The sequence below is a fragment of the Coturnix japonica genome, chromosome 5 (genome assembly GCF_001577835.2).
Source record: "Coturnix japonica isolate 7356 chromosome 5, Coturnix japonica 2.1, whole genome shotgun sequence".
NCBI lineage: Eukaryota > Metazoa > Chordata > Aves > Galliformes > Phasianidae > Coturnix > Coturnix japonica.
This window is the reverse complement of record NC_029520.1, coordinates 30,906,114-30,929,763: the sequence shown is the minus strand read 5'-3', so window position 1 is coordinate 30,929,763 and position 23,650 is coordinate 30,906,114. Positions and strand designations below refer to the sequence as shown.

Genomic DNA, 23,650 nt, shown 5'->3' with positions numbered 1-23,650 from the left:
AGGGGGCACCGCGCTGTGGCTGGGCCGCTCCTCGGCACCGGCCGAGCCCGGCCCAGTTTGGCGGCCCGCCGGAGCTTCTGCTCCCCGCTAATTCCCGATGCTGTAACCAACGGCCGAGTCACTTCGTGAAACGTCAAAATGAATCCATCTGAAACAAGGTGTTCAAAACACGCAGGTGACAGGGAAACGGAGAATTACGAGGGCTGATTTTGAGGGGTAGACGGCGAAGGCAGGCTGGCTGTGAGCGGAGCTGCACAGGGGGCGAGTAGCCCCTGAGCGGCTTTCCAGCGGCTCCGAGAAGCGCAGTGGCCACTACCGCCCGAGCGGATGCAGGCGGGATGAGCTGCGCGGCGGGGGCGGAACGGCAGCACCTGCCGGACCGGGCCGGGCTGCGCCCAGCGCTGGAGCCGCCCCGCCGGTGCCTGCTCCCTCCCTCGCTCCCACCCCGGCCGCCCTCGCCTGCCCAGTGCCCATGCGCCCCGGGAGAGGTTTAAGGCGGGCGCGGCGACGGCTGCGACACAGCGCTGCGGAGGTACCGCCCGGTGAGGACGTCGGCTGGGTCGCGTCGAGCCTCTCTTCGTGCCCGGGAGCGTGCCCCGCTGCCATGCAGCTCGCCCAGCTTCTCCTCGGTGCGTACCGCGGCTGACGGGGCGACCCGACTCGGTGCGACCCGGCCCGACCCGCTCTCTGTCTCTCCGCAGGCGTCTTCCTGCTCTGCGGCCCCGCGCGTGGCAGTGACAGCTCAGGTGAGCGTGCGGTCCCCTGCCCCGCACGGCGGCAGGACGCGTCTTTGGGGGTGGCTCTGAGAGCCGGCGTGTCCTCTGGGCTAAGAGAGGTGCGGAGGCCAGAGGGGGGTTGTGTGAATGTAGAGGGGCACGGGGGTGTCTGGAAGTGTTTCCGCGCTTGTCCTTCCTGGCCTGAGTGTTGAAGGGCAGCGGTAGCAAACGCACCTACCCGGGGCAGTGCCGAGTGAGTGCGGGTGTGTGTGTGCGCCGCGGGGTGCCCGAGCACCGGCAGTGCCAGGATCCCCGGCGCGTTTCTGCTTGTGAAATCGATACGACTTTTGCTCGTCCGCACCGCCGTCGTTGTGACCCGAAAAGCGAAGAGCGAACTGAACGCACATAGCGGTGCGGGAGCTGTTACGTGATCTGAGGGACTGCATGCCCGCCTATGGAGAACGGGTGCCCGAAGCCTGTCAAACCCAGGGAACCGCGAGACGCAGGAAACGCCGCAAGAAAAAGCTGCACCGACGGGTGTGAGCCGCCTGGTCGGCCCTTGTAGCGCAGAGCGTCGCCGAGCGAGGGCGGGTAGGAGCCCCGGCAGCGCGACCGCCTGGTCATCGCCCTGACCGCGGCCGGTGAGTGACCTGCGGCCTCCGCGAGATCGCTCGGGGTCCCTCCAGCAGGAAGCGGTTATTACCGAGATTACAGTCGTACGTCACGGGACTGCTGTGACAGCACGACACCAAAACGACGGCGGAAAACCTACAACAAACAACTCCAGTTCCTTTTCTTGTTTTACAGGTGCATCGCAGGTGAACGTCAACGGGAAACAAACGAAAAGTTTATTATAATGCTTTCTCCCAAGGCTTGAGAAGCAACCTCAATTAGAAGGTATCTGGGACCAACCAAAGTAATGCTAAGGGGACACTGGCAAATGCTCTTGAGCTAGAAGGATGCATACACTTCTATGGAAAAAATAAATAAATAAATTCTGACATTCGAAGTAATGCAAGAACGCTGCGCTTCCTTGAATATCTGCCTTACTAAGGCTTGCTACTCAGGGAGATCTTTCTTTTGTAGTCCCTTTTAGGGACTACACACAAATACAGCCGAGTACGATGACTCTGGCTGTTGTACAGGAGATGACTGCACGGTGGGTGCACACTGACATCTGGTAGTAAGCAAACTTAATGTGAGCAGAAAAGTGCAAACCTCAGACTGAAATCACTAATACAGCCCTGATGCTTTTTTAAATCCCAATGCTCTTCGTACCAAAATATGTACTGAACATTACACAAATCAGAATATAGTCTATGAACATGCTTTCCAAAATGTAAGCAGGTGTATTTCTACCAACGTGGTTTTCTTCTGCTACAGACAAGGCTGGTAGGAATATTCATTGCATGACATATAGATCCAGGTCTGTCTGAAGCCTCAAGACAAGAAAAAAATGAAACAAACTTCCAAACCTTCCTGTTCTGAAGAGAAATTAAGTACTGTATAAATCATACTAAAGAAAAAGAAAACAAAAAAGCCCCTATTTGATGGCCTATTAGGCTATCTTGGTCCTAGGAGTCCCTGACACTTATAACCTACACAGGTTATTTTTTGTCTCTTTGTTTGAAGTTTAATTTTCCAAGACAATAGGTGGAAATTTCAAGGTCAGAGCTCAGATCTCAGCGCTGGTTTTATTTCTCTAGAATCTTAGTGCCTCCTGTCAAAAATGAAGTGAGGACTTCTTGTAGGTGGGCATAAGACATTTCTGTTAAGAGCAAATCGGTATGTGGGATGAGGCAAAACTGATGGGAAGACTGGAAGCACGGTTAGCAGACAGATGTGTCAGCACAGAAGTGAGCCTTCACTTTTTTCTTTCTTTCTTTTTTTTTTTTAGGTCTACAGTGGAGGAAGACTTTCATCCCTGCCTTTAAATATGGCTTGAAACAGCAGGAAAAGCAGTTTTTGTTATTGTTTTTTGTTTGTTTGTTTGTTTGTTTTATCTGTGTGTGTGTATGGATTTTCCAGAGTAACCTAATGCACTGTGCTGCCATAAGGCTTAAACAGGGCTGACAGAGTGGGATTATGGTCATTTTATACAGACTAATGAGTTATTTTTGCATGTATGGAGGTCTCTGCTTTCTATCAAAGTCCAGACTGGGTAGAGGTCTAAGACTGAGTCCCTTCTTGTTAACTGCAAGCTTATCCTTCCTCCTTCTAAAAAATGCATGGATTTAGATCTTAGGTATTCATGAAATTGATTAGAGTATTAGGTCACATAAGTATCCAGAGAAACATTTCAAATGCTGCTGCTCTTGCATTCTTAAATCACACTGATTGTAACACTTGGGTATCATCTCAGTTACTGCTTCTGCAAAGATTACCTCAGATATGCTAAACAAAACAAAACAAACAAACGCTTTCTTAAATTTGAGTAGCAATGCCTTACAAAACTTGGCAAGAATGATTGCTGTGTAAGCTGGTAAAGAACTATTCTGTATGATCCAGTATTCAGGTATGATTAATGCACTTTAAGTTCATACTGGACTGCTTGTGATTTTACAGGGTTCATTAAGTAACAGGGAGGGACAAAAATGCTGTACCACTAATTTTAACTTTGGTACCCAGCACTTACTTTCTTGATAGTGTTCCTGACGTTGCTAATGTTAATTCCAAAACTATAGCTTAGGAAGCTATATCTATCTACACAGCAAAATACAGAACAAAAAAAACCAAACCTGCTTTTTAATTAACAGTGTAAGTATCTAAAGTCAAAGTGTGTGTTACAAGACTTTCTTTGCTGATCCAACTGAACTATGAGCTGTTAAAGGTCCTAGCTACAGCATGCCAGCTCTTCATGGTGACAACTTGGTGTCTTCCCTCTAAAGTGCCTCTTTCAAGGTATAGACAAGGATCTTTAGGCAGTCAGTGCATAGAAAATGCACTGGGCTGCAGTGTACATCTGTGATCTTGTGGCTAGAAAAATATAGCCAGATTTCTCCATGATCTCTGCCATCTTCAATGCTATTGAAAATGTAAAATGTTAGTTTGGTATGACTGTATTTAGTGAGAGAAAAACATCTTCAAGCGATAAGGCATGTATTAATTAGACATATCCAATTGCATTCATATGTGCAGCCTGCCAAGGAACTCAGTCAGGGTAAGTACATTAGAAGTGGCAGGTATTATAAACTTCCTGTGGTGTTTAGCACTTTTGGAGGCTGGAAAAATGTTCCAGGGTACACAGCACAAGTTGTACTGCAGAACCGGATTACCTTTAATGCCCATTGCAGTGATTCCTTTAAGGGTATCCAGCTTTCTGGCTGCTGTTTGATGGCCTTGCTAGTTGTCACTTGATGGATATTATTTCACTACAAAATGATCAGGGGACTCAAATGCAGAGTAAATTGACTTTTTTTTTCAGCCAAATACAAAATAACTTAGCACTTCTAACACTGGAAATGATGAGCTCCTAGGTAGAAGCATGGTCATTCTGCTTGTTTTGCAGACTTTTGTTTTTAAGGCAAAGACTAAACATGGAGAGGATGTGAGTAGGCAAAACTGTGGAAGCCCTAAAAAAAGAATTATTTTTAGAAAACTTGATAATAAGACTAAAGCACTCTAATGGTTCTTACTAGGTAGGCATTTTCTATTGTTTTGAGAGGAGAAAGTGAAAAAGCATTTCCTGCTTCTCCCCCTCCCCCTTCACCTGGACTATATAAACATATTCAGCATATGTAAGTAACAACTTGGTGCTGACAAATAACTGCTAAGTATTTTTTGGAAGATGGGATTAGACATCTTATTGTAATTTACGTATAGTATTAATGAGGAATAGGCATACTTAAAAGGCAAAACTACGTGTATTTTCTATAAACACACTTGTTAAATTTATGCAGCAGGAATGAACAGACACGCTTCACTGTGCACTTCCAGCTGTAGAAGTGCTGATTGTCAGTGTTCTGATTGTCAGCTTTCAAGTCAGTGAGATTAGCAGGAGGCTCCACAGCGGTGTGATCTTTTCCATCTGCTGATTAGGAACAGCATATGCTCCAAAAGCACTCTTTCAAGTAACAGTAGGTTATTCTGGGGTCAGTAAACACTTTGGGTTAAGAGTATAAAGGGTGAGCAGGAAAGCAGGCATGAGGTGGAATAGTAATCAATGAAACACACTCTCAGTGTGTTTCATTTCGTTTGCTAGGCTCTGTCAGCTCTCAATATAAAAAGGCTGCAGAAGAGGTTCTTGCACTTACTAGTGCTTAGTGGAGGCAAGACTTGCTCTTAGGAATTTCATAATAAATATCCAGTCATGAGTTGAACTTATGATGATGATGTTGATCTAAGCTAAAACCCTAATTTGCTATGATACCAGACTGCACCATTTAGCAGTAAGATGGTAGTTAAGCATATGAGATAATGACCTCTAAGTTTTCAAAAGAAAAAGCTTCAGTCCAACAGGCAGAAGTTAACACTGGTGTACACCTGTCTACATGTGTATGTGTATAAACATGTAAGCACAATAAAAGCCAAAGGATGATAACTTGGGGAGCAACCTTCAAGGAAAAAAGGCAGAATTCTTATGTGAAAAATTTATGTGCCAAAAATGAATACATCATTTTGGCCTTACTGGGTGAATCTTAGAATTATCTGCACAACTGTAACAATTTAAAATTCATTGCAGTGAGCTGATATGAATGTCTGAAATGCAGCTAGTCTTGTTGGAGCAGACAGATTGGTATTCCCTTTTTGTTTTTTACACTGGCTTCAGCAGGATTTATTGTAGAAGCTCAGGGTGATGCAGCTGTCAACCTGTTCCATGAATGACACTGGACCAAACTTATGAGGCAGTTCCCACCCGTGCCCACCAGCCCTCTAGATTTTTTCCCTGGCCTTTGTCTCTGCGGTAAACTTGTACATGTTGTGAACTGCTGCTACTGTTTTCCTCTGTAATGTTTTCTGGATATTATTTTAATGTTTAGTGTTTCCTTTAAGCTTTTCTGTACTATTCTGCCTCTTCTTGTTCATAAATTAAGAACTGTGTTATAGTTGTTACAGCTGCATGCTTCTAAGTGCCAAAGAGACCTTTACAGTCGTACTGAAGCACAGGACAAGAGGCTGTACCTAATCTCAAATTCAAACAGTGCTTTATATTTGGCATCAGAGAGGCTTGCTTAGGAACAATAACAACAAAAAATAAGACTTTCAGGTCACAAGTTTTTCTTTTTCTTTAGCTTCCACTGCGATCACATGCTTTACAAGAGGACTTGACCTTAGAAAGGAGACAGAAGAGGTCCTTTGCCCAGCAAATTGTCCTCTATGGCAATTCTATGTCTTTGGAGATGGGGTTTATGCCTCTCTTTCCAGTGTCTGTGGAGCTGCCATACACAGGTAAGTCAGATGACTGACTGTTAATCCATGCATTAAGTGAGTTTATATACAATCTTGCTATTCTTCTAAATGCTAACCTTTTGTTGCCATCATAATGAAGATTCTTATGGACTTCAGAAAGCTTCCTAATGTAACTGAAATATCATTAGAAGAACGGAGTATACCTGTGGGGGTAAAACTTGGTGGCTTGAAAACAACAAAGCTAGTGATGCTGAAAAGGGGCAGTCAGTCTTTCTCTGTAAGATAACGTGTTACTAGCAGACTCAGATACAGTCTAAAAATGTAACTAATAGGAGAATAAAAGCAGATTAAGTTTTTTACTTCAGTCTCAAGAAAGATGTCATAGAAACTATTAACATCTGTTTAAGCCCCTAAACAAACAGATCTAGGCCTGATTTGGGTGAGTGTGATCCATAAAGGACTATTTTTAGCATTTCATTCCTTTGCTGGTCACTGGAGAAACCTTTCCTGTCTGCTAGGCAGGAGCCTTTAACCTCTTCTTCCAGTGGCTGTGGTTTGGCTGCTAAAGAAGCTTCACCCACAAAATCTGGGGGTGTTTGTTTCCCCTGTTCCCTCCAGCCCAAAGTTGGCTGCATTAGCTGCAGGAAAACAGCAAGTGTCGTGGCTCAGCTGCAGCATCTGCTTTTCTCCATTTTTTCATTTACTGTACCTTAGCGGCATCCCTCATTAATTTAATCAAGAGTTAGCAAAAGTGATTCTGATTCTAATAATTTTTTAGATCAGCACTGGAAAAATCAACATTTTTACAAAAGGATTTATAAGAAACAAGAAGTTCAGATCTTATTCATACGTACAATAAAGCACAGACATCTGTACATCATGTAGCTCTCCACTGAAGTTCCTATCTTATAAACTGTGCACTTTCTCCAACCCAGAAGCAAATGATTATGCAGTATTTTATGTTCCATAGCATATATCAACATATATTATACTCTCTGTGAAATATATGCTGCTTTAAAAACAAAACAAAAAACTTTCTAACCACCCAAGTGTTATAGCAGCAGCAAAGGGATTAAAATGTATCTGTCCCTCCAATCTGAGTCTTACAGTAAGCATGCCAGTGTAAATGAACTAAGTCCAAGTCTTCTGAATTAATGGTAGTTTAGCACTCTGGAGGAAAAAAAAAACATCATTACTGGAATATAGGTGAAGTATTCTTCTGTTTAGGAGAACTGCTGTTTTTTTGAAGGACCTGCTTTAAGCTATTGGTCCCATCGGCCTTTCATATTCAGCACAGAATTTTCTATCTATGAGCATTTCCCCGAGCTATGAGAAGTGATAAATGATGGTCCTAGTCAAAATGGATTGCTGGATGGAGGAGAGGAGACTATTGTTCAGGTCTCAGCTAACTTCACTGCAGCCTACAAAAGCCAGTTAAAACATACCAAAGACTTGTTCCTTCCAGTTCTGTGTTGCAATGGCAGAACTCCATCTTGATGTCAAAGAAATTCAAGAGTATGTTGCTAATAAGTAATTACTAACTTCTATCATTCTATAATCATATATGTGTTTTGAGAATTTCAGAAATTTCTTCCAAATAACTGAAACAGTCTAGTTTAAAGCATGGAAGGAACAAGTCTTTGGTATGTTTTAACTGGCTTTTGTAGGCTGCATATTCGTATGTCTACTGTGATAAGACTATTACTGCAAGAAAAACACTGTGCATTTTAAAGAATTGATCAGAATGTAGCTGTGAAGAACTCTGAATGCTACATATGAATGAGCTTTCTGCCAGCTTAGTTTGTTACTTTTGGCTTTTTATCTTCTCTCTCTCCTTATTTTATGTGTAATTACTCTCAGGAAACAGAATATTTATTTAATACCGTTCTTTTTCTGGGCAAAAGGATTTGTTTTATTTGTCAGGGGGAAGAATGGACAGCCTCCTACTAAGCTGACACTATGCAAGCATAAAGAACTGAGTTAAATCTACCACTGAGTGATTAATTGGATTAATAATCAGAAGGTCAAATTAAGGACTCAGTTCTCAGTTGGTGCAGTTCTGTTCTACTGCCAATTCTGCTAAATGGAGACCTAACTTAATGCAGTCTTTAGATTCTAAATAGGCATGCACATTTTTTTTATAACTAGCCACAGGCTGGGAGCACCTCTAAATAAAAATAGAGTTCCCACAATTTGAGTGGGAACAAGAACAAAAATGAATAGTGATATTACTGATATGGCTGTAAATGAACTAAAAGCACCAATGAACCCTGAGCAGCTGTAGTGTTTGCTACAAGGCTACTGATGGAAGGGCTGTCTGGCAAGGGGGCTGGGCTTCTGAGCACCAGTAGATCCCTTGGAAAACTTTGCTGTATAGGCTGTTTCTGCTGCTGAGTGTTTTTTCTTGCCAAAAGCAATATATGTGCAGAGTAGACAGGGTGAGCAGAACCTAGAGGGCCAGAGGATGCTGGCATGAAACCCAAAACAGCTCCCTGATGCTGAATTGGTTGCAGTCAGGCAGCTGTAGGTGGCTGCAGCTTGGAGAAGAGAATGGAGAAAGGTGAACAATGTGGAAAGAGCTATATATAGCTGGTAAAAAGGAGGAAAGATGATCTGGCTGTCTTGTCTGTTTTGTTGTTGTTTTTTTTTTTTGTTTGTTTTTTGTTTTTGTTGTTTTTTTTTGTTTTTTTGTTTTTTCCCCTGAAAATAACCCCTTTCATCCAGGGACACTACAGGAAATGCTAGCTGCTTATTGCTGTTTGCAATGGGAACTTCAGATCAAAATTATACTCTTTGAGCAGCAGCTCTTTTTACCCTCCCTTTAGGTAAAAGCAGGTTGTGGACCCACAGACATTTATGATTAATGTGATTATTAGCATAGAACCACACTGTGTGAGGTTCTGAGCAAACACTTAGCTTCTGGTCTGCAAGACTGAATCTGCTCAGTATGTGTTACTTCTAACAGTCTGCTTCATAGAATCATAGAATTGCCTGAGTTGAAAAGTACCACAATGACCATCTAGTTTCAACCCCCTGCTATGTGCACATCACCAAACCCTAAACCAGGTGTCCAGAGCTACATCCAGCCTGGCCGTGAATGCCTCTTGCAGCATTTGCACCACTTGCAGCATTGCTACCCTTGCTTTGCTTTTCCTTAGAGTAAAACACCTTGTTAATGTTCTAATCTCTCTCATCACTCCTTATTAGAGAACAGGGAGAAATGTGAAGTGCTGTTTGCATTCGCAGATTTTTTCACTTGATTTTAAACTCAAGCATTCAGGATAACTTGAATAAAGCTCTGCTGTCTATATGGTGCACATATAAAAGATAAAAAGGTATCCAAAGCTACCATCATAATTCTTTCACTGTACAAGAACAAAAAATATATAACCATATTTCCATACAGAAATGCTAATCATGTCTGTGAATGTATTTTAAGTAGCCACAAGGAGATTTATGTAGAAACTCTGATACTGAAACCCAGAGCTCATATTACCATAAATATGTACAAGATTTTCTAAGCTCCAGTCTTGACTATTTCACAGTGTTTTAAATCAGATCAGGTTGGGACCTCTTTTCAAGCAGGAAACTAAACAGATAAGAAAAGTAAACACAAAGGCACACATTGCAGCATTTCGGTAGTTTTCAACCAGTTGTTTGTATCCTACAGTACAGAATCTGCCCAACTGCTACAAATAATTAACTTTTTTCTTCTATTTAGACAAGCTCCACATTGAATTTTGCCTCCCCCCCCGAACAGTATATAGTAGCATATAAAAAGAAATCTGAAAAACAGTTACAAAGCCTTTGACTGTCCCAACAACGCAACCTCTCTGCCTGTAATAACAAATGAAGTTATCTTTGGTCTGCTTTTAACACTGAAGTTTCTTAAGCACATCGATCTATTGTTCTCCTGGATGTTCATACATCCTGAAAGTCCCAATAGTGCTGACAGTCTCAGCACGTAAGTATCAGCAAGAGTTTCAAACTAGTCTTGGATAACCAGCAGATCTGGAAGGCAATCTCAGAATGTGTTCATCGAGCTATAAAATGAAGCTCATTGAAAGCATGATGATAGTGGCCTTCTCCAAAGAGGTTTGGGGCTTAAATCTCTACTCAGTTTTAGAAAACTTCCCCAGTGTTTTCACTTCTACATTTCTGTACTGAATATTCTAGGGTGGCAGTTGGGGTATAATAGTTTTATAATACCAAAAATGATTTTGTAAGATATTTTTAATCAGTAAGCATTCTGGCTTTTTTATATTAACCCATCGTAACTGCATATTTAAGATGTATCATGGTATGTTTAAACTGATGAAGATAGGAAATAGCAAATCATATCTAAGTGTTCCAGATTCTGAAGTTTCTACTCTAGGTTTCTATCAGTGAAAATTGCTCTGCTGTAGAGCATTTACTGTCAGTACACTATTTCCAAGTGTAGAGAGAAAGCAATCAGGAATATTACATTGATTATTAACTTGCATTCTATTTATTTTATTTAGTTCAAATATCATACCTTAATTTTTACTACAGGTAAAAGAGAAGAATAAGATATTTTAGGTTCCATCCTTGTATATAACAGTGATCTGATGGTTGCCATCAATAACATCTACAATTTCTGATTGCAGTCTGTGTAGGCGCGTAACACAGTATCTAACGTAACAATTACTACTGCAAGCAGTATTATCCTACAGGTTATTTTTCATCGTTTTGCATTAAACATGCCTCATTTTGTTTTGGCTACAAATATTTATGGGCCATAAAGAATGTAAATACATTTTTGTTCTAGCTCTTTCATTAGGAATTAGTGTGTTCTGATGCAGTGAGAACAGCTGGAATTTTAGAACTTCTTGCTATTTTTTTCTAAGCCCATGTGATGTCCTGCAGAACAGCTTGCCTTAACAATCCTTTCAGTCCCTTATAGTTAGTTTTAGCACAAACACAACCACTTGACTAAATGGTCTCTTTTTCAGGAGACTGCTGTTGAATATATAGTCTCCAATGAATATAAAACTGTATGTTCTTGTAATTAAAGTATCTGATTTGTAGTAATTCTTTTTTTCTTCTCTCAGAGGGGTGATCACCAATGCAGGAGGAGCTGTAAGAATACAGACTCTGCCAGGACAGGAAAACTACCCGGCTGTAAATGCCAATGGGATCCAGTCTCAGGTGCTCTCTAGATGGGCTTCATCTTTCTCAGTGACTCGTAGGTGGATCACACTTATTACTTTTCAAACTGTATTCCAGATAACTAACAGAAGTCTAGGAAACATTTTCAATGTGTTTATATATGTGAATAAAGTGATTGGTACTTGAAATGTAGCAAAAATTTTCAATTCTAACTCATTTCATCTTTATATTTTTGACTGTTTGCTTGAAATAACTGCAAATAGTCTAGATTAGTCCTTCTAGATTATACAGAAAATCTCTAGACTACTTTTAGTAAACTGCTGGAAATACAGTATTCTTAAAGCACTCAATTTCACCTAAATACATTGAAATAACGTTAATTTGTTTTTCCAATATTTTAGCGGGTACCAACAAACTCGCGCTTGAAGCAGTGGGACGATCAGTGTCAACAGCACGGCCTGCTACAGGTACCAGTCATACCTCTCCAACAGTGCAAGTCTCCTGTGTTAACATGTGCTATAGGGCATGAGTCCCTGACTAACATGCTAAGTTTCATAGGATGTTCTTATAAAGAAGAAAACAAATATGACATTCATTTCTGTGTATATCTCATCAGGAAAAGGAAGAATTGCTTATAATCAGACTGATTTTTATTTCAGCAGCATTTGTGCAAATGAAGAAAAACTTGAATGAATTTGGAAAAGTGATACAGGTGACATACAGGAAGGAAAGTGTCTGTGAGCTCATGGGATATTCATTCCTATTAAATGACAAAGAAGATGGATTATGCATTCCTTTTTACAGAAGTGTTTAACAACTAAGCTCTGTCAGGATTTACGAAGCAGAAATTTAGATGTTATGTGAATTTCTCTGCAGAAAGTATCACCAGTGAAAGGCTACATCAGTTTTTATGAAGGCTAGTGGCATATACATACTGGACTTAGATCACATTTGTGAACAGATCATCTGCTTTACAGTTTAAGTCCCAGCTTGCTTCCAAAGCACAAAAACTGTCCCTGCACAGTTAGATAGCAAACTGAAAAATAGCAGGGCTTGGGATGCTGAACTACAAGTGATTTCTGTATAAGCATTTCTATACACATTTCAGTAATCAGTTAGGCAGGTATAGAAAGGAAGGTTAAATTGTTTCATTTGAAAAAGAATATTTTCCAAGGAGCAAAGAAACAGCACTGCAACTGTAACTATTGAACTGACCAAAGAATGATGCAGTCTCATGCCAGTTTTCACTGAGGACAGACTGCAATGCAATTCTTAGAGTCTAAGCTTCTGTACATCTTGTTGCTCTTAAATGATCCATTCTGTATCTTTTATTAAAGGCAAAAGACCTAAGAAGCCCCTTGAGAAGAAGGCTGGAAACAAAGGTAGGAATTCACAGGCTTAACTTTTGAAAAACAAAATCCTAACAAACATTTATTTGGTGCTAAGTAAGTCTAATTATTTTGAATGCTTGCAGACTGTAAAGCTGATATTGCATTTCTCATTGATGGAAGTTACAACATCGGCCAACGTAGATTTAATCTGCAGAAAAACTTTGTTGGAAAAGTAGCGGTAATGTTGGGAATTGGAACGGAAGGGCCTCATGTTGGAGTTGTACAAGCCAGGTAACAGCAGACCTATACAAAATATAACCACCCAACAAATAAGAGAATTCAAGAAATGTATGTTTTGCAGAACAGTATTTGCTCAATAATGGCAAAAGAATAACAAGGGAAGATAAACTCAGCTTGGAGCATTGTTTGTTGTACCACACTGACAGATGTCCATGTGAAGACATAACAAACTTCATAATATTCTGCCTCTGTAATTGTGTCTGTTTCAAATACACAAATGAATTTAGTTTAACATCTGGCACAATAAAAATATTTTTCTATATACATTTTAAACCTAGTATTTTCTGTTGCTCTCTAAGCTTAAGAAATGTGCTGTTCTTCATTTGTCCACATTGATAAATAATTTCTCTGGCTAGGTATTGAGTACAATGCTGTGAAAGGATTATTCTCTACATTTTAAATTACTATGTATGAACAAGAACAAAGTGATTCAAACTCAAATTTAGCTTGCTAATACCACAGAGGTATGAAACGTTGACTACACAATTCACTAATGTTTTATTTTTCTGCAGTGAACATCCAAAAATTGAATTCTATCTGAAAAACTTCACTGCTGCAAAAGAGGTTTTGTTTGCCATAAAGGAATTAGGGTTCAGAGGAGGCAATTCTAACACAGGTTCGTACCTCAGTGAAAATAGAAGCTATTACTTTACATAAGTAACATATTTTTATGTATACGTATTTAAGAAAGTGTTTGAAAATACAGCATTTAAATTTCATTTTCAGAAGTTCAGGCTGCTTACTGTATATTTTATTAGTACAAATATTATTTCCTGTGTTTAAACAGTAATCAGCTTTTCACTTCTAACAGAGTGGGGTCCTGAGACAAATTCTTGTCTAAAAGGCCTCACATTTCTTTCCTGTTGAGTGGCAGTGGCTAATTAAGTAGTAAGTGGCTGTAAAGGGATATTTGCCAAATGAGGAAGCTAAGCTTTCCAGATATGTTGTATTTCATAAACTAAATTTAAGTAGCTTCTCAACTTTGTTCCTTCTAATTCATTTAGCAGACACTAATATATCTGCTTAGCATAAAGCAAGACCTGTAGGGAGGGGGATTTGCTTTCACTTTTTTTTTTAATAAGCAATAGGTTGCTCAAGCTTCATCATTACTTAAATATTCTGGGATGCCATTTCCTTGGTTTGCTGAGTTACACCTGCAGTCATAATTAAAATTCAGCACAATTTTATCTACAAAACTGGTACCAAAATGTTACTGTATTGTTTCTTCATATTCTTTTTCTCTTCAAAACTAGGGAAAGCTCTGAAACACACAGCTCAGAAATTCTTCTCTATGGATAATGGAGCACGCAAAGGAATACCCAAAATCATTGTAGTGTTCCTAGATGGCTGGCCCTCAGATGATTTAGAAGAAGCTGGTATAGTGGCCAGAGAATTTGGAGTCAATGTGTTCATTGTATCTGTAGCAAAACCCACAACAGAGGAACTGGGAATGGTACAAGACATCGGTTTCATTGACAAAGTAAGAGAATATTTATTTTTCATTGATGGGTAGGAATAGATAATGTACTTCATGCTAGAGTTCTAATGAGCTAAGTCTTACACATATAATAAAAGATATTCCTTAAAAAAAAAATACAAGAGGGGAAAAAAAACTGACAAATCACTAGGAAGCCTAACGTAATCAGAAGAAGAGATGTGAATAAGCCTATTAATTTCTTCTTACTGAATTACAAGCAACTGCTGGGTTATTATCTTGCTAAGGGGGCTGCAAAAAGGTACCAAAGTGCTGCTGCTCTTCCTCCCAATTCAGAGCCTTGGACAAGCTGCAGCTCTTGGACTTCACATTGCGGAATGATTCTCATAGCAAGGGATTCTCCTATCTCAACCATAACTAAACATGTTGAAGCAACATGTCTTGAAATGACAGACAGGGAGGCTTATTGTTCAGTTATTTTGCTACAACAAGGACAGAAAAGATTGACAGATATATCCTACCAAGTTTGTATGCAAGATATTCATCTTGGATGAGTTTTCAATCTTGCTCTGCATGAGTCAACAGCAGAACTCAAACACAAGAGTTTTCTAAGCACTCGTTCACTACTTCATGTTTCATAGGGAGATTTTGGATATTTCATTTCAGCAGAAAGCTCATAACTTAACACAAGGAACAAAGCACTATGGCTCTGCAGATTCCATGCACAAGACAGCTGGCTTCCAATCCAAGACAGGTCCAGCCTGTGTGGACTTAAAGACACAGAATGACCATATGTGACAGAGGCTTGTCTCCTCCCCTTCTGCATTTTGATCTGAGCAAGCCTTGCACTTTACATGTATACTACAGAAACCAAAGGAAAAACAAATTTTACTTTAAAATAACCTAGACACATCTTTTTACTCAACTGTGTGTCTGTATTTGTGATGTATTATAGATTTCTTGGGGTTTATTTTTTAAGTGTTTATGACGTTAAAATGAAAAATACAGAAACCTAATTTTCAGTGGGTAAAGAAAGAAGGCAAAACTTCTACTCCTTTGAATAGTTAGCAGCCAGAGCTTAGTTCACTTCCCAAGAACATAATTAAAATTTCAAGTATTTAAGGTTCTCATTAATAAAATGAAATCTTCTGAAATTTCTGGAGGGAGATAGGAACAAGCTTGGTTGTCTGTTTACTATCTACAGAACCTATTTTGGTATTTGCCTTTTGGTATTTTTGTTTTCAAATAGGCTGTCTGTCGCAACAATGGCTTCTTCTCTTACCAAATGCCCAGCTGGTTTGGCACCACCAAATATGTAAAACCTCTTGTCCAAAAATTGTGTTCACACGAGCAAATGTTGTGTAGCAAGACATGCTATAACTCTGTCAACATAGGCTTCCTGATAGATGGTTCTAGCAGCGTTGGAGAGAGCAACTTCCGACTCATGCTTGAATTCATCAGCAATGTTGCAAAGGCTTTTGAGATCTCTGATATTGGTTCCAAGATTGCAACTGTGCAGTTCACATATGATCAGCGTACTGAGTTCAGCTTCACAGACTACACCACAAAGGAAAAGGTCCTCTCTGCTATCCGGAACATTCGTTACATGAGCGGTGGCACTGCTACTGGTGATGCCATTTCTTTCACAACCAGAAACGTATTTGGGCCAGTGAAGGATGGAGCAAACAAAAATTTCCTTGTAATCCTGACTGATGGTCAGTCTTATGATGACGTTAGAGGACCTGCTATCGCTGCACAAAAAGCAGGTAAATAATCTTCATAGGTAGTGGGAGTCGATTCATTCCATTTCTGCTGGATTGTCCATGTCAAGATTTTAAATGATGCTCTAGAGAGCAAACAAAGTATCACACTTGTCTTAAGTTTAGCAGAACAGGAGCTCTGAGAAACTGTTTTACATTAGGATGAAAAATGGGATTATCAAGCCAGGTGTAAGTACTCACTCATGGCACTCAGTCTTTTCTCCCTAAATAAGAGAGAAATTAGTAGATGAAAAATAATGAGCCATATAGTGAAGCTCCAACCAGCAATAGCATTTAATATAGCATTATTTTTGTCCTCCATCATATATATGGGGAAAAAAGTAATTTTGATCAAAAAGTCTCTGGGGCTTCTGATGCTTGAGAACTAAGTATTATGTACGTGAAGGATCCAAATGTATTTACAAAATTCTTCTAAACAGTAAGTCTTGAAACACAAGAATCACTGTGTCACTGCTATGTTTGTAGTGACCACTGGAAAACATCGATGGTGCTCACTGGTAAGATATACTGGTATTTCTATCAGGGATCTTAGACAAGTACTTAATTTCTGATATTTAGTGGCAAAAACTAACCATCCTTGACAGACTAAAGTACTGAAGCACTGTTTTCTAATTTATATAATGGATGTAGAAATTGCTTGTTTTTCTTGCAGCCAAAGACAAAATGATTTAATGTATTTTCTTTCTTTGCTACACTCTAACACTTTAGGGATAACCGTCTTCTCTGTTGGTGTTGCCTGGGCACCTCTGGATGATCTGAAGGATATGGCTTCTGAACCAAGGGAATCTCATACCTTCTTCACTAGGGAGTTCACTGGATTGGAGCAGATGGTTCCTGATGTTATTCGAGGCATCTGTAAAGATTTTTTGGACTCTAGGCAGTAACACAACAATCTGCTGTTGGATAGTTTCTGAAACTAAAAATTATGGGTCTGGAATGGTCCTTCTTAAATACACAAGTTTTATTACACATACTATCATCATATAAGGGAAGGAGAAGGGCTACTTTCTGTAGTCAGCTGAGGGTCTTGTGAGAAGTTGTACTTGATAGGGGAAAGCAGAATTTGGCCAACAGCTATTATTACTTCCAGTACATTTATAGTAGCCTGAGTTTTGAAGCTATGCATATTGTGCACTTATGGCTATCAGTTATCAGCAGAAGAAACAATAGAGTTCTGATATTTTTGCCGCCACTTCCTAAGTGCCTTCTTGCAAGATAAAAATAATATAATTTTAAATACACAATAATACTTTCTGTGAACCTTCCATAGCTTATGATTCTGTATTTTTCAAGGAGTTCTTTTCATGGTGTTAAGTATTTTCAGTGCTTCAGTTGTGCAATGGTCACAAGTGCCAGGCAGCTTAAAAAGATAGATAGACAACGGATGTTTCTCTACTTGAGATATAATGATTTGCAGAGTCATTAAAGGTTGGAAATAATCTCTGAGATCATTAAATCCCACCCTAACACATCCCCACCATCTTGGTATATCAACCATCTTGGTACAGTGAATGATACTGCCATCTGGTTGACAAAATATGCACCAAAAGGCATTTATTTATACCCACAGATCTGCATGGTTCTATGACATCTTCTGGCACAGATTTTGAGAAGGGTTTACAGCAAAGCAGTTCTCTTTGTAGGTCTGAGTTCCAAATATTACCATTTCCCACACCAGTGAAGTCAACTGGGATATTCATCATATCTGCTTACCTGTGTTTTCTCTAATACCTTGTACTCTCTTAATTTCAAGAAATTATTATTGGTTACAAAGTTCCTGATGGGAACCTTGGGCAAAGGCATTAAATTAAAACATACACTGGAGAATTAGATACCTTTGGATTTCAGTTTGTTTTCAAACCTTGAAACATAACTGGTTTATATGGGATTACATGGTTAGAGAGTAGATGCAAGTGGGATGTAGTACCTCACAGAATAACAAGTTCCTAGCACTAGTAGTAGAAGTGTTTTCAGAGATGTGTTTCTCAAAGATAAAAGAACGGTCTTCCTGAAAGGTGGCCTTAATTTTATTATGAATCTAGAAATATATTGAAATTTTTATACCTACATTCACATGGTTAAAATTATGGAATGGTTTACTGAGTTCTTCCAGATGTCAGGAGTGAATAAAAGACTTCAAGCATTCTTTAGGAAATAAAGTTTTTTTGCAAGTAAAATACAATGAAGAAAAAAACAATCAGCATTTTTCCCCTCAATGCAGAATTTCCCCTTTTTTCTACTTTTTTTTTTTTTTTGAGCTATTGATTGTTAAATTTTAGGTGTGGAGTGACTCTGAAGGGATTATATTCATCGGGCTTTTATTGTGTATTTTTATATAACTTATGACCGGCTATATATTACACTAAACATGAATGGCAAGGATGTCTTGTATTTTTCTATTAGTTGTTATCTTTATCTTTGTTATGTGTTTATAGAAGAGAGTATTCAGCTATTGCTGTATAAATTTATGTGCAAAATCATCTTTGTGAAAAAGTTCAATTAATTTAGCTTAAATTTTTATAGAAGTATATGTAATGCAAAGAACTGGGACTACAGATATTTCAGTATCCTGTAATATAAAAGTCTTTTTACGATGGACCTCATGTAGTACAGCTTGAATAAGTTGTATGTCCCGTTTCCTGTCTAAATCATTTTCAGTCTCCCCTTGGTTTGAAGGGCAAAGGAACCTAAATCATCCTCAGACACCAAGGATACTTCTTACACAGATTTTTGTTGTTGTTTTTCTTTAATTTTAATCAGTCAGTACCAAAGTTTTAGTGGTTGTTTATATTAAATATGGTGCTAGTTGAATGATCTGAATATAAATCACACATACTGGCCAGCACAACCACATTTCCCACCCTCGATCTGCTTCTACTGTTGCAAAGAAGATGGCAGCTTTACTGATGTCATTCCTTCACAAAAGAAAAAGAAGGTCTGATTTCCAGAACTGCAGCACTAAATTGCCAACATATTTTCATTTTGCCAAAATGGAGATGACACTATTTGTATCCTCACAGCGCCCAATTACATTGAGGTAATAAATAGCAGGCACAGAGAATAATTCTTTAAATATGCAAAGTTTATACAGAAGCAAGTAAGAACAATTTTGATCTGGAAGTAAGGTCTATGACAGCAAAAAAAAAGGACTGAGAGCTAGAGAGATAGAGACAGGGTGGAATGGATGTGAACCATGCTGTAAATAGGTCAATTTGGAGCAGTGGTACAGGGTATACATACCACTACAGTATGGTACAGAGTAACAGATATGGATTTGAAGCTTTCTTTAGGGTGAGAGAAAAAGTAAAGCCACAGCATGAGAGTTCAGCTTCATGCTGAAGGACCAAGCAGTAAAACAGAGTTGCAGCCACCATCACTCTTGCAAACTCCATTTGGGAACACTGCTGCAGGTATTAGGACTGTCGCCCTGTTCTCTGCTGAGAATTATCACAGAATCATAGAATGGATAGAAGAGACCCCAAGTATCATCAAGTTCCAAGTCCCCAGCCACAGGCAGGGCCACCAACCCCCAGATCTGCTACTCCAGACCAGGTTGCTATGAGACCATAGGATGAAAACTTATATGCCCTTTTTCCACAAAGAGTACTACAAATGCTCATTACTGTGAATGGCCTCAGATTTGCAACCCCACTACTGAAAGCAGTGTATTTGACAGCTGCCCATCAAAAACTAAGAATCTGTCACTGAGAAAAAAGGCCTCTCAGCTTAATGGCTTAGGTACCTACTGCAAATGAATTTTAACACATCCAAAATCACCCTTCGCGGAGGAGTGCCCACATCAGCCTAAGCATAGAAAATATCCACTTGCTTTCCTCAAGAAACTGAAACTACTTTTAGAATCACAAAAACTTTCAGTGAGGGCTTCCACCCTTCAAGGAAATGCTGCACTCACCTCCAGGCCAAGATCCCAAACCAGGAGTTACATACATAGAGGATGTTAGACATTTCCCCACTCACTGTTCCCTGCACTGCTCCAGCAGGGAAGCATACAGACTGTATCCATACAAAGCTCCCTGCTCAACATTCAGATCATTAACCATTGTTATCCCAAGCTGCCAGCACAGCCCTTGGCTCAGGATCTCCGATTCCACTCCTAGACCAAGACACTGAAGATTTTATACCTCATGCACCTTCTAAGCATTTAGAACCTTCCTAGCTATGAACTGCCATGTAGATGCAGTGTGATGCTTTCCAGCTAGTACTCTCATCTGACAGAGGTTGTATACAGGAAAAACAGGAGGTAACTGAAGGGTCAGCATGCTGCAGAGGTCTTCGTGCTACCAAGCGCTTCTGTCACCTTTCATATTGTATCCTCATATGTAAAAAGACCATCTCAGAAGCTGACCTTTATTGCTCTTTTTAAAGTATTAATAGATTCACCAAGAGAACAAAAAGACAAGAAAACAACACAAACCAAAAGTGAGATTATCCTAACACTCTTAAGAGAAAATGATAACTTTGAAGGAATTTACTTTGTCTCTCAAACTCAATGCCAAGAAAGAGCTACACAGTAACCAGCTCAAAACCATTTAGATCAAAACTCAGTGACTACACTTCTCTATATCTTCTGAAGTAACCAGGGGAGAGGGAAGAGGTGAGGGCTCCTCTCTTTGCTTCGATTTCTAACTTATGAACTAGAGCAGTTTCAGCAGAACAGTATTTTCTCCCATAAGTGTTTGTAGTCTTTTTTGCATTTCACATTAGCATTGCCACATACGCCTTCTCTTCTATGAAGTATGGCTCCACACAGTACAAATACTCTATTTTCATCTCTTCTGTTCTGAAGAACAAAAGTGATGACAACTTCTGATGCCTTGATTTTGGACCACCTTTTTAATGGGGCAGTTTCTCCAGCTCCCTCAGTCACTGCTTCTAAATGCAGAGACTCTGGTTTGCTCAGCACTTCCCTTCCTTTATTAGGCTTATGGGTAAGTTAGCTCCAGTAAGCAGCAAAGCCACAAAAATCACAGAAAATTTCTCTGTTGCACGCAAGTGCCATAGGAGGCCTGAGAACTCTGTCACAGAAGATCAGCTTGTATCTTTAACAAACTGTCTGGAAGCTGGAGGCTTAGATCCCCAGCCTACTAACAGCAGTCCAAAGAAAATCATGCTGACTGGCTTTGGTTTGGACCTAGGACAGGAAACAAAGGATTTTCTTGAGAAACTGAACCAGTGCGTTTGAAAAGCTTGTGATCATCTGTCATCCAAATACAGACACCAAATAAACAGAAACCTTGACTGAACAGTTTGCAATCTAAGCAAGAGCATTTTCCAGTTACGTATGTCTGTCAACTGCAGCGCAAACTTTGGCTTCCAGCAGGGATTCTGCCTGTGGTTTCAGCTGAAGGAAGAATAGGTCCTGAAAATCTGCGGTCTATGATAAAATCCAGAAGTTTGATTTCTGCTTTGAAGCAAACTGCCCATTTTGAATTTAATCTCATTAGGATCATAATTTCCTTTCCTTTCAAGTAATCAAGTTCAGTTAGTGAAGTATCCTCAATCATCAGTCATTTTTATTGCTTAAAAGATACTTATTGTTTTATCACACTAACACTTATTTACATTCATCTGTGCCTGCATACAAACCAGCACCGCATCCTTCCTATTTCCCAGGTCTGGAGGAAGCTCTAGCCATCCTAGATAGGGACACAATGAAGCAAACAGCACCACTTCTGCAGCCCGCTTATGAATGGGTGGGCACTCCCTTGCTGTGGAGCAGCCCACCCTCAGCCCCAGGGCACCCTCCTGGAAGCCAGCGGTTCTTGGCTTGAACCGCCCCGGCCTCGGGGCAGCAGTGAACTCACAGCTAAACCTTGTCCTGGACCAGCTCCTAAGATACAGCCATGAGAATTCTGCACGGTTGTTTTCACTAGTAAATGCTAACTAAACTTTTTCATCCTCCGCTGAGGTCAGATAGAGCCTTTATGACTTAGCAGCAATCAGAATATGGCAGAATGTAAGCAGAGGGATAACAACTATTTTTCTGCCCTGGTGTATGTGATCAGATTACAATACGATAAACACTTCTCTGCCAAGGAATACAAGTAAAAGAAAGACAACATCAAGTCAAAATACTGGCAAAGTTTAGAAAAGTAAAAAAGAGAAAAAATACAATACTCATTTACCAATAACTTAAAAGTGAACATAGTTTTGATTTAAAATAAGCTTTTTAATGGGATAGTTTGATTGGGAACTTATCATTATTTCTGAGTAATTCCAGTCATTCTCTGACATTTGCTCTTAGGTACTTTGATAACATTGTACTTGTTCAGAGAAGTAGGAAGACAGTGGCTTTATCTCATCTAAAGATTCAGACTGCAATGAAGCGCGCAGTGTTGCCATGCTGACTACACATTTTAATTAGGGCTAGGAGCTGGTTTAGAAGCAGGACAGAACTCTTGCACAGCACACAGCAGACACATCAGCAAAGGCTTTAACTAAAGTGAACTGACCTGCTCACGTCTGAATGTGGACCAGAGGGAGCTGCATGCACAATGAAAACAGCCACAATAAGTTGCCCCTTCAAGCAAAAACAGCCACCAAAAAAAATAAAGCTTCCCACAGAATGTAGATACACACCATGGAAACGATCTAATGTTACACAGATCACTGAGATTATGGAAACTCTGTCATCCCTCTGAGAAATTCTTCTGCACAGCTACTGTTAGCACACCATCTTAAGAGAATGCAACGCTTGTTCAGAGGGGCAGTCACTCACCTGGGCTACTAAAGGTAAAATAGTCAAAGAACTAATGCACAAAGCTAAAATACAACTCCTGTTTCATAAACAACTACCGCAGAAGCAAAGTAACATTGAAAAGCATTTGACAGGACTTGCTGTCATTAAGACGCCATATTTTTTCGAAGTAACACAGAAAACCTGCAGTTTTCTTCAGTTAAGACCACTCCACCAGAAGTACCAGGTGTGCAGTGATGGCTCTGTCCATCACACTCTGAATTCTGAAGGCAGACAGCTGCAGCCACAACACCCACAGGCACACAGTGCTCGGCCCACGGCCTGGCTGCTTCCCTGCTGCCTTCACAAGAGCCCTTCCGCACTGAGCAAGAGCTCCTTATTCCCACTCAATTGTAAGTCTGACAACAGCTTCGATGCAAAATGCTCATGTAATCAAGAAACAAACTTTTTCCTCAGAAAAAACTTTCCCTTTAGAAAGAAAAAACAACCCACACGTTTATCAAACAGCATATAAAGTACAGGAAAAGAACTCTAAACCAACAGCAATCAGGCCAGACACCTGGAAGCGGCCAGGAGCACATCTCCTCCACAGCACCCCTGAGAGAAAATGGCTCCCGAGGCCAACGAAGGAAAGAGCACGTGTCCCTCTGCCAACCACCGGCCGTAACCAACCCCTCCACAAGCCCCAGGAGCTCGCTGGGCAGCCCCCGGTGCAGTCTCAGGAGGTGCCCCCGCTCACCCTGCCAGGCGAGCACCACCTCTCAACCTCCCAGGCCTCGCACCCCGTGCCGCCCGCCCGGGCCTACTCACGTCTCGCTGCCGACATCCAGCATTCCATGCCCCGCTCGAAGGTCGTCGCCGCCGCCCTGGGGCCGCCCGTACCTCACGGG

At 40.4% G+C, this 23,650-nt stretch overlaps 1 protein-coding gene and 1 long non-coding RNA gene across 2 annotated transcripts; both read left to right on the top strand.

Annotated features, from left to right (window-relative positions):
- The first annotated feature begins 457 nt into the window (after positions 1–457).
- COCH (cochlin) lies at positions 458–18,640 on the top strand. Its single transcript, XM_015864982.1, has 11 exons — positions 458–629; positions 702–746; positions 5,948–6,104; positions 11,138–11,271; positions 11,597–11,662; positions 12,533–12,577; positions 12,670–12,817; positions 13,339–13,442; positions 14,080–14,306; positions 15,511–16,027; positions 16,751–18,640. The coding sequence occupies exons 1-11, from the start codon at positions 473–475 to the stop codon at positions 16,924–16,926; spliced, it is 1,776 nt and encodes a 591-aa protein (XP_015720468.1). The 5' UTR covers positions 458–472; the 3' UTR covers positions 16,927–18,640.
- On the top strand, positions 753–3,448 carry LOC107315032. The gene is made up of 3 exons (XR_001555766.2): positions 753–1,357; positions 1,524–1,613; positions 2,614–3,448. It is a non-coding gene; the product is annotated as an uncharacterized LOC107315032 (long non-coding RNA).
- Positions 18,641–23,650: the final 5,010 nt, after the last annotated feature.